Source organism: Thalassophryne amazonica, chromosome 7 (genome assembly GCF_902500255.1).
Source record: "Thalassophryne amazonica chromosome 7, fThaAma1.1, whole genome shotgun sequence".
NCBI classification, from domain to species: domain Eukaryota; kingdom Metazoa; phylum Chordata; class Actinopteri; order Batrachoidiformes; family Batrachoididae; genus Thalassophryne; species Thalassophryne amazonica.
This window is the reverse complement of record NC_047109.1, coordinates 69,257,941-69,281,988: the sequence shown is the minus strand read 5'-3', so window position 1 is coordinate 69,281,988 and position 24,048 is coordinate 69,257,941. Positions and strand designations below refer to the sequence as shown.

At 41.8% G+C, this 24,048-nt stretch overlaps 1 protein-coding gene across 1 annotated transcript; it reads left to right on the top strand.

Annotated features, from left to right (window-relative positions):
* Positions 1-448: 448 nt before the first annotated feature.
* On the top strand, positions 449-23,358 carry nes (nestin). The gene is made up of 5 exons (XM_034174392.1): positions 449-1,413; positions 5,679-5,803; positions 7,882-7,955; positions 18,492-20,104; positions 20,909-23,358. The coding sequence occupies exons 1-5, from the start codon at positions 583-585 to the stop codon at positions 22,772-22,774; spliced, it is 4,509 nt and encodes a 1,502-aa protein (XP_034030283.1). The 5' UTR covers positions 449-582; the 3' UTR covers positions 22,775-23,358.
* The last annotated feature ends 690 nt before the right edge of the window (positions 23,359-24,048 follow it).

Here is a 24,048-nt window from a genome sequence, read left to right as displayed (position 1 = left end):
GTCATGCATGTGAATAATGATTGTTTGAGGGCTGCAGTGTGCAGAGAGCCGGTGTCTGTGTGCTGGACTGATATCTTCTGTTACCCGTTAATGATGTTTGATTTTCTTCATCGCTTTCTCTTCAGCAGAAGATGTTTTAGCAGAAAAAGATCTTCCAGACACAGTATTCTGAGCAGTTCAAATGAAACCTTAATACAGCTGACAAATCATATTTATATTTTATGAGTGCACATGAGCATCGTATTTATATTTTATGAGTACACATGAGCGATGTATGCCAGTCAAGATAATGCTGGAAATGACATCACTTCTTTTCCTGTCCCTTTGGTCTTGCCTCTCCTCTCTCCCCCATCATGTTCTGTCTCCTCCCCCTCGAGTCTCCAGTCTCCTCCCTCTCCGTCCCTCCTCCCCTCCTTTATAACTGACTGGTCCCTTCATTAACTCCAGTGGGAAGCCTGTCGTTGGCACACGTTAGACACAGAGCCTCCGTGCAGAGTCACAGACTTCAACCAGTCCACAGTTTGTGTCCCTGTACGTTTCTCTTCAGGGTCTCAGATCTTTGTCTTACTCTCTTACTGTGACATGGAGTTCTACAGTGTGCACAGACCTTTTGACCACAGCCACTTGGGAGAGGAGAAGCACCAGATGCTAAACCTGAACCGACGCCTGCAGAACTACCTGGGTCGGGTCAAACATCTGGAGGAGGAAAATATGCTGCTTGCGACGGAGATCCAAACTCTGAGACGGAGCAACCAGGGAGCCTCAGCACACAGGAGTGGCCTGGAGGAAGCACTCCGGCAGGCAAGACTCGATTTAGATGCAGCCTGGAGGGTCAGACTCCACACAGAGGTGGAGGTGGGTAGGCTGACTCGGGAGCTCCAAACCCTTGATCTTCAGAGGCAGAAGGAGATAGAGGCCCAGATGGAGGCCAAGATGAACCTGAATCAAAGCGTGAAAGAGCTGGAAGAGGAGAAGAAGGCACAGATCTGGCTGAGGGAGAAGATCACTCACCTGGAGCAGGAGATGAAACACCTCATTCAAAGCCATGAAGAAGATGTGGCCCACATAGAAGCCACGCTGACCCATTCCAGATACACAGCACCATCTACACTGGTTCAAAGGGGCAACCAGATGCCAAACCTCCTGCAGATGGGGCAGGAGTACTCTCAGAGGGCCACTGAGGCATGGAACGAGGCAGAGCAGGCCTATCAGGGACAATTAGGTCAGCTGGAGGAGTCGCTGAACCAGGCCAGGAGCCGCTTGACCCAAGTGAGCCAGGAGAAGAGTGAAAGCCTGCTGAAGCTGAGAGCCCTGGAGAAGGAGCTCAGCTCAGCTCAAGACGTCAGGCTGCATCTGGAGAGGACGGCAGCCCAAAGCAGAGACAAACACAGCCAGGAGATCCAGCAGCTCCAGGTGAGAGCACCACAACCACCTTTCCTGTGATACACACATCTTATTATCTGATTAGCATCATTCAAATTATCATCAAATGTCTAGAAAATAAGAAAAATAAGAAATACAAATCCAACTCTGCAAACATCAAAAAATGCTGCCTAAAATGTAAAAAGTACAAAAAGAAACAACACACCTAATCTGCTGCTGTGTGATAATTATTGAATGAACTGTATATCAGGAATGCTGTCTGTTTAGTCACATGTACAATTTGTAGAAGAGACGGAGTTCTAAAATAATTGAAGTGAAATAGCCAACAACGTCTGTGTCACGTGAAAAAAACCCTTCCAACAAGGTCACCTGCTGTTGCTCGTGACGTGCAATCGTTTGGTGCATTTCATGTCTTTGTCACGCCTTCATGTGACACAAATAGATTCGGTTGAAATGATCCTGTGACAAATAGCTTCAGTCATGACAGTCGGCCTCTACAGGACACAGAGAAGCACATTTAAGATGGAACACATCCAAAGATAACATTGCTATTATGTTGTCACAGTAATGATCAAGTGGCGTTTTGGATTTTTTTAATCTAATTTCCAAGTTGATATGAGGGGCTTTTATTAGTAGCTATTTTTCCCCTGAGATTCTTCTTCTTCCATTCTACTGATTGAATATTCTGATGGAATGAACTCATCTGAGTACCATCAAAAGGATTGGAGGACCAAGTTTTTAGAGGTCGGGGCTGTGGGATTAGTTCAGGGTCATGATGAGGTCCACCACCCACACTGGGCGTTCTGGAGGCAATGCTGCATCTGCTGGTGTGGCCCGGGACAACTAACAATAAGGTTTCACTGAACAATGAACAACAAACCGATCAATCAATCAATCAATCAACTTTTTTCTTATATAGCGCCAAATCACAACAAACAGTTGCCCCAAGGCGCTCCATATTGTAAGGCAAGGCCATACAATAATTATAAAAAACCCCAACGGTCAAAACGACCCCCTATGAGCAAGCACTTGGCTACAGTGGGAAGGAAAAACTCCCTTTTAACAGGAAGAAACCTCCAGCAGAACCAGGCTCAGGGAGGGGCAGTCTTCTGCTGGGACTGGTTGGGGCTGAGGGAGAGAACCAGGAAAAAGACATGCTGTGGAGGGGAGCAGAGATCGATCACTAATGATTAAATGCAGAGTGGTGCATACAGAGCAAAAAGAGAAAGAAACAGTGCATCATGGGAACCCCCCAGCAGTCTACGTCTATAGCAGCATAACTAAGGGATGGTTCAGGGTCACCTGATCCAGCCCTAACTATAAGCTTTAGCAAAAAGGAAAGTTTTAAGCCTAATCTTAAAAGTAGAGAGGGTGTCTGTCTCCCTGATCTGAATTGGGAGCTGGTTCCACAGGAGAGGAGCCTGAAAGCTGAAGGCTCTGCCTCCCATTCTACTCTTACAAACCCTAGGAACTACAAGTAAGCCTGCAGTCTGAGAGCGAAGCGCTCTATTGGGGTGATATGGTACTACGGAGTCCCTAAGATAAGATGGGACCTGATTATTCAAAACCTTATAAGTAAGAAGAAGAATTTTAAATTCTATTCTAGAATTAACAGGAAGCCAGTGAAGAGAGGCCAATATGGGTGAGATATGCTCTCTCCTTCTAGTCCCCGTCAGTACTCTAGCTGCAGCATTTTGAATTAACTGAAGGCTTTTTAGGGAACTTTTAGGACAACCTGATAATAATGAATTACAATAGTCCAGCCTAGAGGAAATAAATGCATGAATTAGTTTTTCAGCATCACTCTGAGACAAGACCTTTCTGATTTTAGAGATATTGCGTAAATGCAAAAAAGCAGTCCTACATATTTGTTTAATATGCGCTTTGAATGACATATCCTGATCAAAAACGACTCCAAGATTTCTCACAGTATTACTAGAGGTCAGGGTAATGCCATCCAGAGTAAGGATCTGGTTAGACACCATGTTTCTAAGATTTGTGGGGCCAAGTACAATAACTTCAGTTTTATCTGAGTTTAAAAGCAGGAAATTAGAGGTCATCCATGTCTTTATGTCTGTAAGACAATCCTGCAGTTTAGCTAATTGGTGTGTGTCCTCTGGCTTAATGGATAGATAAAGCTGGGTATCATCTGCGTAACAATGAAAATTTAAGCAATACCGTCTAATAATACTGCCTAAGGGAAGCATGTATAAAGTGAATAAAATTGGTCCTAGCACAGAACCTTGTGGAACTCCATAATTAACTTTAGTCTGTGAAGAAGATTCCCCATTTACATGAACAAATTGTAATCTATTAGACAAATATGATTCAAACCACCGCAGCGCAGTGCCTTTAATACCTATGGCATGCTCTAATCTCTGTAATAAAATTTTATGGTCAACAGTATCAAAAGCAGCACTGAGGTCTAACAGAACAAGCACAGAGATAAGTCCACTGTCCGAGGCCATAAGAAGATCATTTGTAACCTTCACTAATGCTGTTTCTGTACTATCATGAATTCTAAAACCTGACTGAAACTCTTCAAATAGACCATTCCTCTGCAGATGATCAGTTAGCTGTTTTACAACTACCCTTTCAAGAATTTTTGAGAGAAAAGGAAGGTTGGAGATTGGCCTATAATTAGCTAAGATAGCTGGGTCAAGTGATGGCTTTTTAAGTAATGGTTTAATTACTGCCACCTTAAAAGCCTGTGGTACATAGCCAACTAACAAAGATAGATTGATCATATTTAAGATCGAAGCATTAAATAATGGTAGGGCTTCCTTGAGCAGCCTGGTAGGAATGGGGTCTAACAAACATGTTGATGGTTTGCATGAAGTAACTAATGAAAATAACTCAGACAGAACAATCGGAGAGAAAGAGTCTAACCAAATACCGGCATCACTGAAAGCAGCCAAAGATAACGATACGTCTTTGGGATGGTTATGAGTAATTTTTTCTCTAATAGTTAACATTTTGTTAGCAAAGAAAGTCATGAAGTCATTACTAGTTAAAGTTAATGGAATACTCAGCTCAATAGAGCTCTGACTCTTTGTCAGCCTGGCTACAGTGCTGAAAAGAAACCTGGGGTTGTTCTTATTTTCTTCAATTAGTGATGAGTAGAAAGATGTCCTAGCTTTACGGAGGGCTTTTTTATAGAGCAACAGACTCTTTTTCCAGGCTAAGTGAAGATCTTCTAAATTAGTGAGACGCCATTTCCTCTCCAACTTACGGGTTATCTGCTTTAAGCTACGAGTTTGTGAGTTATACCATGGAGTCAGACACTTCTGATTTAAAGCTCTCTTTTTCAGAGGAGCTACAGCATCCAAAGTTGTCTTCAATGAGGATGTAAAACTATTGACGAGATACTCTATCTCCCTTACAGAGTTTAGGTAGCTACTCTGCACTGTGTTGGTATATGGCATTAGAGAACATAAAGAAGGAATCATATCCTTAAACCTAGTTACAGCGCTTTCTGAAAGACTTCTAGTGTAATGAAACTTATTCCCCACTGCTGGGTAGTCCATCAGAGTAAATGTAAATGTTATTAAGAAATGATCAGACAGAAGGGAGTTTTCAGGGAATACTGTTAAGTCTTCTATTTCCATACCATAAGTCAGAACAAGATCTAAGATATGATTAAAGTGGTGGGTGGACTCATTTACTTTTTGAGCAAAGCCAATAGAGTCTAATAATAGATTAAATGCAGTGTTGAGGCTGTCATTCTCAGCATCTGTGTGGATGTTAAAATCGCCCACTATAATTATCTTATCTGAGCTAAGCACTAAGTCAGACAAAAGGTCTGAAAATTCACAGAGAAACTCACAGTAACGACCAGGTGGACGATAGATAATAACAAATAAAACTGGTTTTTGGGACTTCCAATTTGGATGGACAAGACTAAGAGACAAGCTTTCAAATGAATTAAAGCTCTGTCTGGGTTTTTGATTAATTAATAAGCTGGAATGGAAGATTGCTGCTAATCCTCCGCCCCGGCCCGTGCTACGAGCATTCTGACAGTTAGTGTGACTCGGGGGTGTTGACTCATTTAAACTAACATATTCATCCTGCTGTAACCAGGTTTCTGTAAGGCAGAATAAATCAATACCGATCTGATATGTTGATTGAAAAAGAATGAAACTCAATGTTCCTGTACATCAGAGTCAATCCCTTTGAAACTGTCTTTAAAAATAACCCACATAAATGTGTAAAGAGTCCTAGCAATGTGTTTGGGCTTTTTTTTTTTTTTTTTGCAGTGAGTCTTTGGTGTCTGTTTCTTGTTTCGTATCCTGCAGGAGCACTTGGAGCATCTGGAGGCGGAGAAGGAGGAGGTGGGCCAGCAGATTGATCAGCTCCTTGTGGAGAACAGAGGCCTGCTGCAGCTCAAGATGTCTCTGGGCCTGGAAGTAGCAACGTACAGGTAAAGTCACCTGATGCTACGTGTTGTTGAATAGAAACCAAAACATGAAGACATGAGGCGTGCAGAAATTCGCAACCACAGGTCTGAAGCAAATTGATGGCCAAAGTGGAACATGTTCATCTATTTTTCCACAAAGGTATACTGATAGTTTGTGGAGCAGTGAATAACACTGTTTACTCACACACAGCATGAAATAAGAAAGCAAAGAAGAAGAATAAATAAAGGGAAAAATACTTTTATCAGAAGCCACAATTTGTGTTTTTTTTTTTTTTTTCACTTCACTTTGCTAAATTCTTAAAAAAAAGAGATCACTTGTACAAACAGTAATCCTTACATGTATTCACTTATTCATGGCCTTCAAAAATGGGGAAACTATAAAAGTGACTGTAGTTCCGAAATGGTTAATGTGAGTTTTTACTAAATTTACTAAATTTTAACTAAATTTAATTCAAACTAAAAGTCCACACTACACTCTATTAAATGAATGCCTGTCTCAATGAGAAAAGTGATGTAACATTTTTTAATGATATAATTTTTTTAACGTTAATATTTATAAATTAAATAATTATAATAAATAATTATAATAAAATATAATAGTTATAATAAAGCTATACATTTTTAAAGTTATTTCAACTTAACTAAATTTATTTCAGCTTAACAAGAGACGTCTTGTGGCATTAATACAGTTGAAAGTTGAAATAACTAAGTTGAAATAACTTCTACGCAAATTGCTGCATCAGTTTTTCTCGTTGACACAGCAGTTCCTTTTTTAGAGTGTTCAATCACTTCTTGACTATTGACAGTCCAGTTTTTATCCCAGTATCGTGGCAGTTCGTGGCGGCATTACGAAAAGTACATTAATCTATGGGTTCATGATGGGAGCACAAAAATGGGGCACTTTTAAAAACGGGGCATGAATTTATTTTGTGACGGGGGCACGAAATGTGGAGTGATGGGGAGTCTTGGGGGTTATGGTTAGGGTTTGGAGAGGGTAGACACTTACGCTATCGTTATGGTTAGAGTTAGGAAAATGGGAGGATTATAAATAGCAAAATAAAAACACAGTGTCATGAAAACTGGGAGCTTTTCGTGACCGGACATGAAAAAACGTGAGTGTGGGCTGGACACACCCACAGACACTCTTGCATTAAAGTAGAAGCTGCATGCAGCTCATGTGACAGGATCAGATTTATTTTTCCCCCCATAATTTTTTTTCTCCACATTGGATTTGCAGACATCAGTAAAATTAGAAATCACATGAATACTTTTATTCTCCACCCAGATTCCAAATATTTACATTGCAACAGTAGGGTGAAAAATGGAAAATTAAAAAAGAAAATAAAATAAAGGCATTTTTCTGAGTTTAACCCCTTGAAATCCTGCTTTTTTGTGAGAAACACTCAGCAAATAAAGAGCCAAAGTCTGTGTCCAGGCGGGTGCAGCCGTCTGGACTAAAGGTCATCTCATTGATGGGACAGCCTCTGTTGTCCTCAGAGGGCTGACTCGTCCATTATGGAGCTCTATAGTGGTGTCTCCTTTCTCCTTCTCCCCTCCTCCCACTTCAATACGAAACTGTCCATCTATAAGCAATGGGAGTCTAAAGTAACACAAAAATGATGGTGGGATGTAAGAACAATGGATTTTTGTCTCCTGGGCTTAATGTCCGACTGCTTCCATACTAGATATGTTTTCAGGAACTTCAAGCCAATGTTAATTCCTCAAAATTTGTGTATTGGAATGGAAACTTGTGTGGTTCCCATGTGTGAAAGAAAACTGGTATTAGTGCTGCTGTCAGTGTGTGTGGGTGGGGGGGTATTGATGGTGGAGGTTTGTGCATTGCAGATAGCTCCTCAAAAGCAGGGCCACTCCTTCATTACCATAACAACAGATCTCAGTCTCCTCCAGATCTCAGTGTGCCAAAGGTTGCACTTTGCTCCTCTTCCTATCCGGCGATGTGTGTGCTGCATCGTGTCGGCATTCAGCTATTCATGGTGCCTCAAAACCTTGAGCTTAATGCACGTCATCATAATATCTAACATCTGAATGTGACCTGTTTTCCATAACGTCTGTTTTTACAGAGCTTTGCTGGACAGTGAAAGCCTCAAGAGAGACGTCGCTTTAGTAAATCAACCAAGAAACAGTTACACTTCAGGTAATTAATTATACACCATTTGTACACTGGTTGTGGTGAATTCAGTGCCACACTGTGTCGGACATCAGTATATATCAGGACTGTGCATCTCCTTTATAAAACCATCTGATACGTACCTAGATATATGGGCCATGGTACGATTCAGGGATGATAGCTTTTGTTCTGGAGGATTTTGATTCAGTGCGATAAACTGCAATCTGATACAATTCGTTGTTTAATGAAGACTTTTATTTTCCACGACTAGTGGCCAAAACAGTGCACATGGACTTCAGATAAATCACTTCAGATAAGTGATTCCACAGCTTCATCACAGAGACTCACCTTGGCTTACTGCATGGATATAGTGTGTATTAGGCTACGGCTACACCATACTGGGGTGCTATCTGGGTGCAAGTCCCATCCTTAGCAGTAAAGACCTTGACACTTGCATGAATTTAATCTGTGCACTTGCACGCAGTCTGCCGTAAACTAATTAATCAGAAGCAAACTTGTTGCAAACCATTGTAAACTGTGCGCGGCTTTGTGCAAGTGCGCAAAGAAAATTTTGAAATGTTCAAAATCTTTGTCACGCATTAATTACATGAACTTCATGTGAACATTATGCAAACAATTAAAAACACTGCATGTGAGTGTGACTGATTGCATCAGCGCACCGCATCAGAGCACAGCTCGTCTGATCGATTATAACAAGATGTTAAATCTTTCATAAACATAAGGTTACAGTTACTCATAAGAAACAATGAACATGCAACTGTTTTACCAAGCTATTACAATATAAATATTACAAATAATTACCATTTAGACTATTCCATGAAGCACAAGAGAGAGAGAGAGAGAGAGAGAGAAAAAGCTGCTGCTGGAATGGTCCTCTGTGATTCTGGAAGCAAGTGGAAGTGTTTTCATTAGCCAAACTCTGAGAGAAAATGATTAATCAACTACAAAATAATAATTTTATATACGCAGCGTCCAGTGGCAGACTATTTGCTGTGTGTCAGCCTGACCCCGTCAGATCTCAGAAGCTAAGCAGTGCGGGGCCTGGTTAGTACTTGGATGGGAGACCTCTTTGGACCACCTGTGGCTGTGTGTGTTTCTTCAGGTTTTGTTGCGCCAGGAAGGGCATCCAATGTAAAACTTGTGACAAAATACCAATGCAGATCTGACTGTATCTGCTGTAATGACCCCGAACAAAAACGGGAGCAGCCGAATGGAAAACAACGCAGCGCCCAGTGGCACAAAGCACTCCATCCAGCTGGGACCACAGCAGATGGCATTATCATGACCAATTGCGTGGGAGTGCAGAGCCAAAATGCGTGCAAGTGTCAAGGCACCTTATGCTGTAATAAAACAGCATAACAGTTACATCCTGTTTTCCAGTTCTCTTTGTAGTAAACAACAGTCCGATACAGGATGGGGGAAAGATCCCTCCCTTCACATGGGAGGAAAGAAGGGGAGCACGGCCACTGAGGGAAAGTTTGAACCCTGTATCTCTGGGGTATGTGTCGCATTTCAAAACTGAAGCCTGACTGTCAATTACAATGCTGGAAACCATCTCAATTTGCAACACAAAGTGACACATCTGGTCACCCTTCTCTGGGGATGGCACCAAACTGGGAGACGAGTTTGTATGAGTCACTCACGAAAGTGAATCAGGTTTTCGAGTCACTTGAGTCAGTCACCCAGAGTGTGCGCCACGGAATGCATGAACAAATTCCAAACCACTCCAGTCAACAAATCATTGTGAAAAAGACTAAAAATCAAGAAGTCTCCGAGGCAAAACATTTATTTTTCTTTCTTCTTGAACGGTGTGGAGCAGCGAGTTGGCGAGGTTCTCGGGTAAGAGAGGGGCTCTTCGAGCTTGGAGGGAGACTGAGCTGAGCTGTGAGCTGGAGCTACTGGGTCAATCCATTGGACTTTTCTGTATCAGCCTGTGATACAGCTCAGCTCGGGGCAGAAAGGACAGGAGACACAGGAGCTGAGTTAAAATAATGACCACAGCTGTTGCTTCAGCCACGCAGCTAATACAGCAATTACCTTGATACAGTTACGCAATTGCAGGAAGGGTTCCAGTCCTCCCCATAACCTTCAAGGCAGTCTGCACCAGACGAAAACGCTTTGATTTTAGCTGAACCGACAAGTTCCCATACCATGCTGCCATCCCATACCTAATAATACGCTTTTGAAGGATTCGTTCATGAATTCCACATCACTAGTGCAGAAGAGAACAGCCATTGTTTGCCATTGTGCAGCACAAATTTGTGCATTCTGAATTTCATCTGCATTTTTGATGTGTGAACTCATTGTTCTTTATATTTGATATGATTCAATGCTGTTGTGTTGAGTCGAGGAGGTGGTGCATTAGCCCGAAGTGACAGTGCAGGAATAAAAACAGGCTTTTAACTAACTCTTAAAAGGACTTTCCATTTTTAAACCCACACACTGACCTTTGAACACTTATGAGAGTTTGAAGACAAAAAATGCGTAGTTATACAGTTATACAGTACTGTTCAGAATAATAGTAGTGCTATGTGACTAAAAAGATTAATCCAGGTTTTGAGTATATTTCTTATTGTTACATGGGAAACAAGGTACCAGTACATTCAGTAGATTCTCACAAATCCAACAAGACCAAGCATTCATGATATGCACACTCTTAAGGCTATGAAATTGGGCTATTAGTAAAAAAAAAAGTAGAAAAGGGGGTGTTCACAATAATAGTAGTGTGCCATTCAGTTAGTGAGTTTGTCAATTTTGTGGAACAAACAGGTGTGAATCAGGTGTCCTCTATTTAAGGATGAAGCCAGCACCTGTTGAACATGCTTTTCTCTTTGAAAGCCTGAGGAAAATGGGACGTTCAAGACATTGTTCAGAAGAAGAATAATGTAGTTTGATTAAAAAGTTGATTGCAGAGGGGAAATCTTATACGCAGGTGCAAAAAATTATAGGCTGTTCATCTACAATGATTTCTAATGCTTTAAAATGGACAAAAAAAAAAAAAAAACAGACGCGTGGAAGAAAACGGAAAACACCATCAAAATGGATAGAAGAATAACCAGAATGGCAAAGGCTCACCCATTGATCAGCTCTAGGATGATCAAAGACAGTCTGGAGTTACCTGTAAGTGCTGTGACAGTTAGAAGATGCCTGTATGAAGCTAATTTATTTGCAAGAATCCCCTGCAAAGTCCCTCTGTTAAATAAAAGACGTGCAGAAGAGGATACAATTTGCCAAAGAACACATCAACTGGCCTAAAGAGAAATGCAGGAATATTTTGTGGACTGATGAGAGTAAAATTGTTCTTTTTGGGTCCAAGGGCTGCAGACAGTTTGTGAGATGACCCCCAAACTCTGAATTCAAGCCACAGTTCACAGTGAAGACAGTGAAGCATGGTGGTGCAAGCATCATGATATGGGCATGTTTCTCCTACTATGGTGTTGGGCCTATATATCGCATACCAGGTATCATGGATCAGTTTGGATATGTCAAAATACTTGAAGAGGTTATGTTGCCTTATGCTGAAGAGGACATGCCCTTGAAATGGGTGTTTTCAACAAGACAATGACCCCAAGCACACTAGTAAACGAGCAAAATCTTGGTTCCAAACCAACAAAATTAATGCCTGTGAAGAAATGCCTGTGAAGAAATCATGAAAAACTGTGGTTATACTAGTTTAATGATTCACAGGATTGCTAAAAAAGCAGTTTGAACATAATAGTTTTGAGTTTGTAGCATCAACAGCAGATGCTACTATTATTGTGAACACCCCCTTTTCTACTTGTTTTTACTAATAGCCCAATTTCATAGCCTTAAGAGTGTGCATATCATGAATGCTTGGTCTTGTTGGATTTGTGAGAATCTACTGAATCTACTGTTACCTTGTTTCCCATGTAACAATAAGAAATATACTCAAAACCTGGATTAATCTTTTTAGTCATATAGCACTACTATTATTCTGAACACTTCTGTACATACTGTTATAGTATCACTATAACAGCATCACTCACCCAATTTATCGCTTTAAAATCAGACCATCAACTGGTTCAACCCAGAGGTCAGCAAGTCACTGTGCTGTAGTTGTATCATTTACGTTAAAACCACTTTCTAATTCATACTGGCGAATTGTTACACCCCTGATATATATGATAAATGTTTATATTATTCTTCTCCCTCCAATCTTAATTATTGTACCTATGGCAGTCTGAGGAAAACCCATCATTGTGACTGATGCCATTTGTAGTCACATTAGTGTTAATGGGGAGGGGCTGGAGGGCCACTTTGGGTCTTGTAATTTAAACCACCTGAGACAGTCCCAAAGGTTCCTGAGCCATATGTCTGCTTGTGCTTTCTGGAAAGTCAGACAATAGAGAACAAAAATAACAATCGATATCTCCCCATTACTGAGAAGAGATATTCTAACAGTGCTTCAGGGAGTCACTTTGAACATGTTAAGATGACTAATGATGAATTGATGTATTATGCAATGATCTGTGGTGGCGCAAATTATCAGGGTTTTTTTCATTTTGACAGTTTTTTTTTTAAGTTTTTTACGTTTGAGTGGGATTGCATTATTTAAAAAAAAATTGTTTGTCTTGTCTGTTTGTCTAATTGTCTAATTGAGCTGAACCTGAACTGATTTGATTATCAAACCTGTTTTAAAGCTGAAAAACTTTCTGAATCAGTTTTTCACATTTTCCTCTTTATAAGTTTAGCGAACGTATGGCACTAAAGTCGCTGTTCATAGGATCCTTTGTGTTAACAGTAAACAGTTCCAGTGAAAGTCTCTCGCTCTTGCTCTCTCTCTCTCTCTGCTAATAGCAAACTTGGAACTTTTTGGAAACACAAAGCCTTTCAACTGTAAAATAAACCATAAATTTCTAAATGTATCATCAGCTACATGCACACGAGTAACTCTGGATTAATACTGAAGGCTTCTGATCAATTTTTTTTCCTCAGTCACGGTGAGAAACTGTTCAGCTGTGCTCTGCTGTGCTCCATGCTGCCGTTTCATAGCCTCAAAGGACAATGATGCGGCTGATTTTTCAGCACAGATTTTCAACAACAATTCAGTTCATTTGTCAGAAAATCCATGCTTGGCGACACAGCCAATTTGAACCTGAGAGCCGGGCGGAAATTTGCTATCCACCATGGCTTGAAACCTGCTCCTCAACTGTGGAAGAGACCTTTCTCAAACAGCGGCTTCAGTTCAGAAACCTGCCCCTCCTCCTTACTAGGGTTCTTGCTAGGATCATTTTAGTGCCAGGTAAATTATGTGATCGCGGCTCATAGCCACTGGACCCGCAGCCCCCCGAAGCTATAGGGTTTTATACCACTAAAACATTCTTGGCAAGCCCTATTTTAACTAATTTTGGGTGGTTTTAGATGCATTGAAAGCAAGAATAATAAACAAAAAATTATATTTATGTTGTAATATTTGTAAGATTAAAGTTCTTTTTTGCATATTTCTGTCAAAGTCTAAGTTCATAAATTGAATAACATTGAAAATGCTAAAAACACATTGTTTAATGGACATAGCATTTACTCTTTTCTTCAAAAATGACACACAGTAGCTTTTAATCCAGTGAAGCAGGCAGTTTTTCTGTCATCCTGACAGTTTGGTTATTTGTTTTTTGTTTTTTTCAACAGTTTTAGTGGGATTGCATTACTTTTAAACAATATAACACCTTGTTTGAACAAGAGCTGAACCTGGACTGATTTGTCAAACCAGTTCTTTTAAATGAAAAACATGAATCAGTTTTTCACCTGTTTCACTGACACTGTGCCCCTCCTCCCCTCCACCCTTCCTCTTCTACTCTCTGGCTTTCCTTCCCCGTCTCTGTCTCTTGCTCCCCCTCCCTCTCTGACCGCTCACGCATCTGCTGTTTTTCAAACTCGAAGCTTTTTGGAAAAACAAGGCCTTTCAACTGTAAATTTCTGAATGTATCATCACATACGGGCACATAAAGACCTCTGGATTATTTAATGTTGGTTTTTCATAGCAGTTCTGATTTTTCTTCAGTTCAGAGTGGAGCAGAGATGCTGTTTTCAGCTGCTGCCATTAACAGCTCTGTGGCCACAGAACATGCTGACTCTCTGATCTCTGCTGTTTGCAATTTGATACAAAGAAAATGAGAAATATATTTCTTATTACTTTAATTATTGGTTTAAAATAGCAAAAATGTGACTCTATAAGCTTGAAATACAATCGAATTGGTACATTTTCAGCAACATTTCAGTTCATTTTTCAGAAATTCTGTGCTGGGTGGCACAGCCAATTTGAAACAGAGAGCCAGGCAGAAATTTGCAGTACTGAGTGGGGCTGCCCAGTGCCACCCACCGTGGCTAGAACCCTGCTCCTCACACTCAGCAGCAAACAGAGAAGACAGCAAGCAACACGAGAGGTTTCACAGAGGAACCCTCTCCGGTATCAGAAAACGCTGCAGGTTGTATCAGACATTTACGATACTTGAATTACCTTGGTATTGGAAGCCGATACCCGATCAGACCGGCCCCATCCTAAATGCATATACACTCAATAAAAATATAAACGCAACACTTTTGGTTTTGCTCCCATTTTGTATGAGATGAACTCAAAGATCTAAAACGTTTTCCACATACACAATATCACCATTTCCATCAAATATTGTTCACAAACCAGTCTAAATCTGTGATAGTGAGCACTTCTCCTTTGCTGAGATAATCCATCCCACCTCACAGGTGTGCCATATCAAGATGCTGATTAGACACCATGATTAGTGCACAGGTGTGCCTTAGACTGCCCACAATAAAAGGCCACTCTGAAAGGTGCAGTTTTGTTTTATTGGGGGGGGATACCAGTCAGTATCTGGTGTGACCACCATTTGCCTCATGCAGTGCAACACATCTCCTTCGCATAGAGTTGATCAGGTTGTCAATTGTGGCCTGTGCAATGTTGGTCCACTCCTCTTCAATGGCTGTGCAAAGTTGCTGGATATTGGCAGGAACTGGTACACGCTGTCGTATACGCCGGTCCAGAGCATCCCAAACATGCTCAATGGGTGACATGTCCGGTGAGTATGCCGGCCATGCAAGAACTGGGACATTTTCAGCTTTCAAGAATTGTGTACAGATCCTTGCAACATGGGGCCGTGCATTATCCTGCTGCAACATGAGATGATGTTCTTGGATGTATGGCACAACAATGGGCCTCAGGATCTCGTCACGGTATCTCTGTGCATTCAAAATGCCATCAATAAAATGCACCTGTGTTCTTCATCCATAACAGACGCCTGCCCATACCATAACCCCACCGCCACCATGGGCCACTCGATCCACAACATTGACATCAGCAAACTGCTCACCCACACAACGCCACACACGCTGTCTGCCATCTGCCCTGAACAGTGTGAACTGGGATTCATCTGTGAAGAGAACACCTCTCCAACGTGCCAAACGCAAGCGAATGTGAGCATTTGCCCACTCAAGTCGGTTACGACGACGAACTGGAGTCAGGTTGAGACCCCGATGAGGACGACGAGCATGCAGATGAGCTTCCCTGAGACGGTTTCTGACAGTTTGTGCAGAAATTCTTTGGTTATGCAAACCGATTGTTTCAGCAGCTGTCCGAGTGGCTGGTCTCAGACGATCTTGGAGGTGAACATGCTGGATGTGGAGGTCCTGGGCTGGTGTGGTTACACGTGGTCTGCGGTTGTGAGGCTGGTTGGATGTACTGCCAAATTCTCTGAAACGCTTATGGTAGAGAAATGAACATTCAATACACGAGCAACAGCTCTGGTTGACATTCCTGCTGTCAGCATGCCAATTGCACCCTCCCTCAAATCTTGCGACATCTGTGGCATTGTGCTGTGTGATAAAACTGCACCTTTCAGAGTGGCCTTTTATTGTGGGCAGTCTAAGGCACACCTGTGCACTAATCATGGTGTCTAATCAGCATCTTGATATGGCACACCTGTGAGGTGGGATGGATTATCTCAGCAAAGGAGAAGTGCTCACTATCACAGATTTAGACTGGTTTGTGAACAATATTTGATGGAAATGGTGATATTGTGTATGTGGAAAACGTTTTAGATCTTTGAGTTCATCTCGTACAAAATGGGAGCAAAACCAAAAGTGTTGCGTTTATATTTTGTTGAGTGTATATATATATATATATATATATATATATATATATATAAACTGTAGCAGGCTTGATGCCCATGATCTCAGTCTTATCTGCATTTGGTAGGACATTAAATTATCTTAATTTTAAAAATTATCTTAATTTTATCTTAATTTTTCACAAGTAAAGCAAAATTAATTCCAAAAGAGCAGAAATGGCCTATTTGTAGATAACTAATAATAGTTTGCAGTGATGTCGGTAACACGTTACTAAGTTACTAAGTAAGTTACTAAGTAACGCGTTACTCTAACCACTTTTTTGTAACGAGTAATCTAACGCGTTAATCTTTCCAAATGAGTAATCAGATTAAAGTTACTTCTCCAAGTCACTGTGCGTTACTATTATTTTTGCATTGTGGGTGGACAGCAGCATTAAACTTGGTCTGTGGGCAGGGGGTCGGGGTTCGACTGAACTTGTTGTGTGGGCCGCCAGAAGAGGAGGTACTGCTGGCCCACCACCAGAGGGCGCCCTGCCTGAAGTGCGGGCTTCAGGCACGAGAGGGCGCTGCCGCCACGGACACAGCCGGGAGTGACAGCTGTCTCTCATTATTTCCTGACAGCTGTCACTCATTCTTCATCATCTCACTCCATAAAGCCCAGACGTCATCTCCACCTCATTGCCGAGATATCGTACTTCTATGGAGGTAACTTTCTCTGCCTGTATTAATTGATTCCAAGAGCTATTGTGTTGCAGCTGTCAACCAGAGGACCGGCGTGGGTCGCGACTGTTTCGTCCTACGTCCCGTCAGATAAGTGGTTAAACAGACGCTGCACGAGTGTGTGTTAGAGGTGGAGGTGGCATTCCCACCGTTGTTGTTACGGGGTGTACACACACCCACACTTGACTGTCTTTGCTCTTCGCCAGCAGTACCAGATCCGACAGTTGGGGACGGTGATCACCTGGGAATTCGGGACTTGGCGGCTCCAGTATTCACCAGGTTCGGTGGCGGCGGAAATCGTGTGGTTCCGGCTCTTCTCAGGACAGACGTCTTCTATCCTCGAACCTGCCCACACGTCACCTTTGTGGATTGACTGTTATCAGATTCTGAGATTGTCTGTGTATTCGCTGTGCACCTTCACAACATTAAATTGTTACTTTTTTGGCTCGTCTATTGACCGTTCATTTGCGCCCCCTGTTGTGGGTCCGTGTCACTACACTTTCACAACAGAACTGCCCACTTTAAGCGAGCTGTGAGCTTTTCATCAGCTACGACTCGTCCTCACCTCTTAAAGCGCGGTGAAAAGAGCACCCCTTCACTGAGCTTTACAAACTCATTTTTATGCTTTATTTTTCTCCTTTATTTAGAATTCTGAGCTGAGCCACTCTGTATCGTCTCGTTAAAAACAACTGATCCTCCGCGACGTGTCAACAACTAACACTATTTTCCACTCAAATGCACCTAAACTCTCTTTCTGAGGACCACATGATGTGAAAACACAATAAAACTTTCTTACCTGTAAATCTGGTCATGTTTTCTGCATAAATAAATGTTATCCATTCTTTGTGCTCAAACGCCAAAGCAGGGGCGAATCCAGATGGAATGGGGGCGTGGGGCAGGGATGTGCCCCCCCCCACAACACCCCTAGATTAAAGGTCCAGTTTTGAAGCCGTTTTTTTACTACCACTACTAATTCTACTTAAACTAATAATAATTTTGACAAGTAAAATGTTTATAGAGAATTTAAATGTTAGAAAAAGTTAGAATTTAATAGTTACATTTACAAACAGTGTAGGTTAGAAATTGCAAGTTTTACTGTTACAGTGCTGTCAACAGTTAAATATGAGGTCAAGAAAGATTATTTTACGTTTTATAAAACAAGTATTTATTTTCATTGAAGTCAAGAAAAGGTGACTATAAAGTGAGTTTTGGCAAAACAGGTATCATTGTCACGTTGAGGTGGCAGAGGGTTGTTGTCGGCAGCTGGGGAAAGTAACTAAAAAGTAACTAGTAATCTAACTTAGTTACTTTTACAATTGAGTAATCAGTAAAGTAACTAAGTTACTTTTTCAAGGAGTAATCAGTAATTGGATTACTTTTTCAAAGTAACTGTGGCAACATTGATAGTTTGTTAGCTAGCTGGCTGATACTACCTTGTAATTCATTAGCAGCCAACTTACTGTGTCTGGATGGCCCACATCCCAGTTGGGCAGTTGCTCACAGCTAGCAACAGCACAGAAATGTCTGAGTGTCTCTGAAGTCACACTTGGTTGGTGATCACTTGCAGATCATGCTTTGCTGTGATTTGTTTAGTTCTGAAGATGATGGCTGCACCATAGTGTCACTGAGAATTTGGTCAGTTTCATGTCTGTGTGTTCAAGGGATACTGCAGCTCATCAGGAGTACAGTAACATCATGTGTTTTCATGTCCTCCTGTCATCCACAGATGCAGTTTTCAGTCATCAGTTAAATGCTAGCATAAAGAACACGTTGGCGTCCTCCTTCTATGGCATAAAAGAGAGATCGAAACCAATAACCATAACTCAAACACCACTGTGGAGTCGGACATCTCATAGCGAAGTGCCAAAGATTTGGAAAAAATCTACAGAGGATGGGGTAGGTGAAGAAACACCTAACCTGAAAAAGACAGAAACTCATCCCAAAATGCTGCAGGATGGAGAGGTTAAAGACTTGAGTCTGCAGGCGGTTCAGGAAAAAGTCACCTTCACTCAGCTCCTTTCTATTCCTCAAGTGCAGGAGGCTGCTGCTGAAACAGTATCATGGGACAAAGAAGAAGAAAAGGACTGGAAAATCCTTGATGCTGGTCCTGTGGAGGAAAGCCCAGCTGACGATAACCAGGCTGAGTGTGTCAGTGAGCTCATAGATGTTAGTCAGCAGTTTGCCACAACAATTCTCACACCATACCACGTCAAAGTGACCGAACAGGCCTCCTATGAGTCTGAGGAGGACATGCCTCTTGAAAGTCCTGCTGACAAAGAAGAGCTGCAGCTACCGCACACTGCAGTGGACACAGAGGTAGAAAAGGAACTTACAAGCAGCAAATGTGAAAAAGAGGAAACTTCAGATTCTGAAACTGAGGCAGTATTTGAACCAACCCTTGGTTCCAGAATAAGAGCCCCAGCTTCTGAGTGTGAGCCTGAAGAAAGTCTGTTTAATCAAGAGGTGGACATCAGCCAGGAGGAAAACATCTCCAATACTGATGCTGGTCAGACAAAGCAAGATGACAGTATTTCTGTAGTACAGACACACGAGACAGAAGCTGAGGATAAATTGTACCCTGATGGAGAAGAGATGGATATATTGGATAGTGTCATTGAAAAAAAGGTTGATCTGAAGCAAGGTGATGGTGTGAAAAAAGAAGAATCTAACAGGCAACATGCTGAGCCAGAGGAGGACATTTCAGCACATGAACAGGAGCTTGAAAAGACAGAACCGAGGGTGGACTTCTCTTCTGGTGCACAGCAAAATGACAACATAACCTCCTCAGTGACGGAGACGGATGTGGATTATGATGGACACCAGACACAGCTTCCTGGCAAAGAAGAAGATGATGAAGATGAAGATGAAGATTCACAAAATGTCTCTGTGTCCTGGAGGACAGAGGTGGAGAGTGACAGCTATGCTCAGGATAACACACTTGCTGATACTAGACCTTTGATTCAGTATAAGAATGATGAGACGGATGCCTACTCTCGGGCATCCCGCTTGGACGACAGCGAGTCCAGCGAGGGCGAGCAGGAAAAGAAGGCTGGCGAAGCAGGAGCGTGGGCCAAAAGCAAGTCAATGAAATTTGGAACTATGGAGGACCTGTGTGAAGATGTGGAAGGAGAAGGTCTGGATGAGGAATATGATCTGGGATACACTCACGCTGAAGACAAAGATCTTGACAGCACAGTGACTACCACTGAACATGCAGCAGGAAGCATAAACATCAATGAGGGCGACTTAGAGGAAAACACTGAAAAAGCAACTGAATCAATGATAACTATGGATGAAGAGCATAAGGAGGAATTGGAGACAGATGTACATGTGGAAGAGGAAACAGACCTGTGCACAGAAAGTTACAGTGCTAACTTTGCTAGTGAGAGTGAGGTGGCACCAGAACTACAGGTTGCATCTGTTCATGAAAAGACAGAGGACCAAGAAATGACTCCAGAGCAACAACTTCCATCTACAGATGCAGTTATAGATCAACCCTGTGGGCACCTGGAGGTCTGGAATTCTACAGCTGAAGCACTTCAGACAGATGACAACACCCAACACATTAATCAAGAACATATGAGGGAAAGAAGTGAGGAAGAGGACAAACTCAGTGCTTTGATGGTAGAATACACTGATATAAGCAAAGATCAGTCCGATTACAACACCGTCACCAGCGGTACTGAGAGCCAAACCATCATGAAAAACTCAGGCATGGAAGAATGTGGCCAAGGGATAGAAGAGGAAATAGAAGACCTGTGCACAGAAAGTTACTATGATAACTTTGCTGAGGTGGCACCAGAACAACAGGTCGCATCTGTTCAAGAAAAGACAGAGGACCAAGAAGTGACTCCAGAGCAACAACATCCATCTACAGATGCAGTTATAGATCAACCCTGTGAGCATCTGGAGGTCTGGAATTCTACAGCTGAAGCACTTCAGACAGATGACAACACCCAATACATTAATCAAGAAGATATGAGGGAAAGAAGTGAGGAAGAAGACAAATTCAGTGCTTTGATGGTGGATTACACTGATATAAGCAAAGATCAGTCTGACTACAACACCATCACCAGCAGTACTGATAGCCAAACCATCATGAAAAATTCAGGCATGGAAGAATGTGGCCAAGGAATAGAAGAGGAAATAGAAGACCTGTGCACAGAAAGTTACAGTGCTAACTTTGCTAGTGAGAGTGAGGTGGCACCAGAACTACAGGTCGCATCTGTTCAAGAAAAGACAGAGGACCAAGAAGTGACTCCAGAGCAACAACATCCATCTACAGATGCAGTTATAGATCAACCCTGTGAGCACCTGGAGGTCTGGAATTCTACAGCTGAAGAACTTCAGACAGATGACAACACCCAACACATTAATCAAGAGGATATAAGGGAAAGAAGTGAGGAAGAAGACAAACTTGGTGCTTTGATGGTGGAATACACTGATATAAGCAAAGATCAGTCTGACTACAACACCGTCACCAGCGGTACTGAGAGCCAAACCATCATGAAAAACTCAGGCATAGAAGAATGTGGCCAAGGTATAGAAGAGGAAATAGAAGACCTGTGCACAGAAAGTTACAGTGCTAACTTTGCTAGTGAGAGTGAGGTGGCACCAGAACTACAGGTTGCATCTGTTCAAGAAAAGACAGAGGACCAAGAAGTGACTCCAGAGCAACAACATCCATCTACAGATGCAGTTATAGATCAACCCTGTGAGCACCTGGAGGTCTGGGATTCTACAGCTCAAGAACTTCAGACAGATGACAACACCCAACACATTAATCAAGAGGATATGAGGGAAAGAAGTGAGGAAGAAGACAAACTCAGTGCTTTGATGGTGGAATACACTGATATAAGCAAAGATCAGTCTGACTACAATACCGTCACCAGCAGTACTGAGAGCCAAACCATCATGAAAAACTCAGGCATAGAAGAATGTGGCCAAGGAATAGAAGAGGAAATAGAAGACCTGTGCACAGAAAGTTACAGTGCTAACTTTGCTAGTGAGAGTGAGGTGGCACCAGAACTACAGGTCGCATCTGTTCAAGAAAAGACAGAGGACCAAGAAGTGACTCCAGAGCAACAACATCCATCTACAGATGCAGTTATAGATAAACCCTGTGAGCACCTGGAGGTCTGGAATTCTACAGCTGAAGAACTTCAGACAGATGACAACACCCAACACATTAATCAAGAGGATATGAGGGAAAGAAGTGAGGAAGAAGACAAACTCAGTGCTTTGATGGTGGAATACACTGATATAAGCAAAGATCAGTCTGACTACAACACCGTCACCAGCAGTACTGAGAGCCAAACCATCATGAAAAACTCAGGCATGGAAGAATGTGGCCAAGGAATTCATGACAGCCAACAGGATGTGGATCATGCCGCTGAGCTAGAAGAGGCTGTACCTACCCCAGATTTCAAAAAGTCTCTAGAAAACATCACTGAAAATGCTGCAGAGTGTCAGGCTTCTCACGCATTTGCAGAAACAGCAGAATGTGAAGTTCTACAGAGTCCAAAAAAAGCTGAGGCTGGTGAAAAAAATGATAATGCTCCTGAATCAGGGCAACATTGCCTCTTTGATGTAGATAGCTGTGATCAGAATGCTGTTATACAAAAAGACGATCACAATGAGAGGGAGATCTGCATGGTCAAGGACCCCACTGAAACACTTAAAACAAATGGTGATGACAGTAACACCCTCCATGGTTTCTTTAGCTCTGCAGTAGAGAAAGACATCTGGTTGCCCACTTTTGGAAATGGAGCCACCTGTGATCCAGAAGATGCTCAGCAGTCCAATCAGAATCTAGGGTTTAGTGACAGCTTAGTTTGGGGGATTTCAGAAAACCAGAATGAAGTGAATGGGAACTCAGAGATGGATAGGAAAAACAAGGAGCCTTTGGAAGTGAAGCAAGTGTTGAGTAGAAATGTTGCTGAGGAGACCATTATCCATTCTGAGGATTCTGATAATGAAGGGAAATGTTGGTCATCGGGGGATGAATAGGATGAAAAAGTCATGGAACATTTAACAAATAATCATTGTTAGTGTGAGAAAAATTAAACTTTGTTGCCTATAGAGAGAGAAATCCAAAGCGGTGCCTTGGTGCACACCAACCACCAATGTGCCAATTTTATATCCAAGGAAACTGAGCAATGTCCTGTTTTCCAAACATGTTTGATTAACTTATAGCCCAATTGTTTAAAGATTTCTGTCTTTTAGTGTGCATGTTATGGAAAAAGATAGGAGGATTTGTGCATGATGGAATAGCGTGGAGAACAAAGTGCCATTTCAAAGTCAAATTATCCATTGATTGCTGCCTAATTTGATTTCTCCTCTTGTTGGAAATTGATGGGTCATTTCAGTGACTCAACACATTTGACTCATGTTTGCATGTTTACACATAGATACAAAGAATGGCTGGAAAATGTTTTCATATTCAAGGCAACATGAAAAAAAATATGAAATCAAAAACTGCTAAATTTCTATTTGCTTGCTTTGGAAGATCAAAATCCACTTTGTGCATTTTCATTTTAAAATAGAATTTTCTGATATGGACTTTTATGCCCCAAATAAACATTCATGATATACAGTATAATCTGTCTTTCTTTATACACACATTTTTCACACAGCAAACCTTATGCTTTTCATTAATTCTGTTCTCTACATTTACACTGAAACTTGTTGCAAACCTGTATGAAGGTGAAAGATTGTAGAGTGCAAAATGTAATGGACTGAGCAGGAGACCCAGAGCAGAGAACAACACAGAGGGGTATTTAAAACTGTCATTATTCATGGTCAAAGAGCAGGCAGTGGTTAATAAACTCAGAGTAGGTAGTCCATGAGGAGACTGTATCTATGAAGGACAAACCAGGACGACAGCCCAAAGACAAAGGCAGAATTTCAAAACACACAAGACTGTCATAAATCAGCGAACAGACCCAAGACAGGATACAAGCTTAAAAAAAAGAAAAACACAGGGAATCAGAAACACTCATAAGAAAAACAGCGCCAGAGAAATTGAACAAGCAAGATGTTCCGGTACCGAAGAGAAGACAATAAAGCCATTAGAAAATCACTGCACACAATCAGTGAAGGAATTGATGTACATGGACAAGAAGAAAGCTGTGGAAAATAACAATGACAGAACACCAAAATGAATGGCCCCTTCACACATAGTGCAAAGTTTGGATGGCGTTTGGACAAAAACGGCGAAACAATTTGAAATTAGCACACCACAAAACATTGCGCCAACAGGCAGGCATGCACGAACCCGGTGT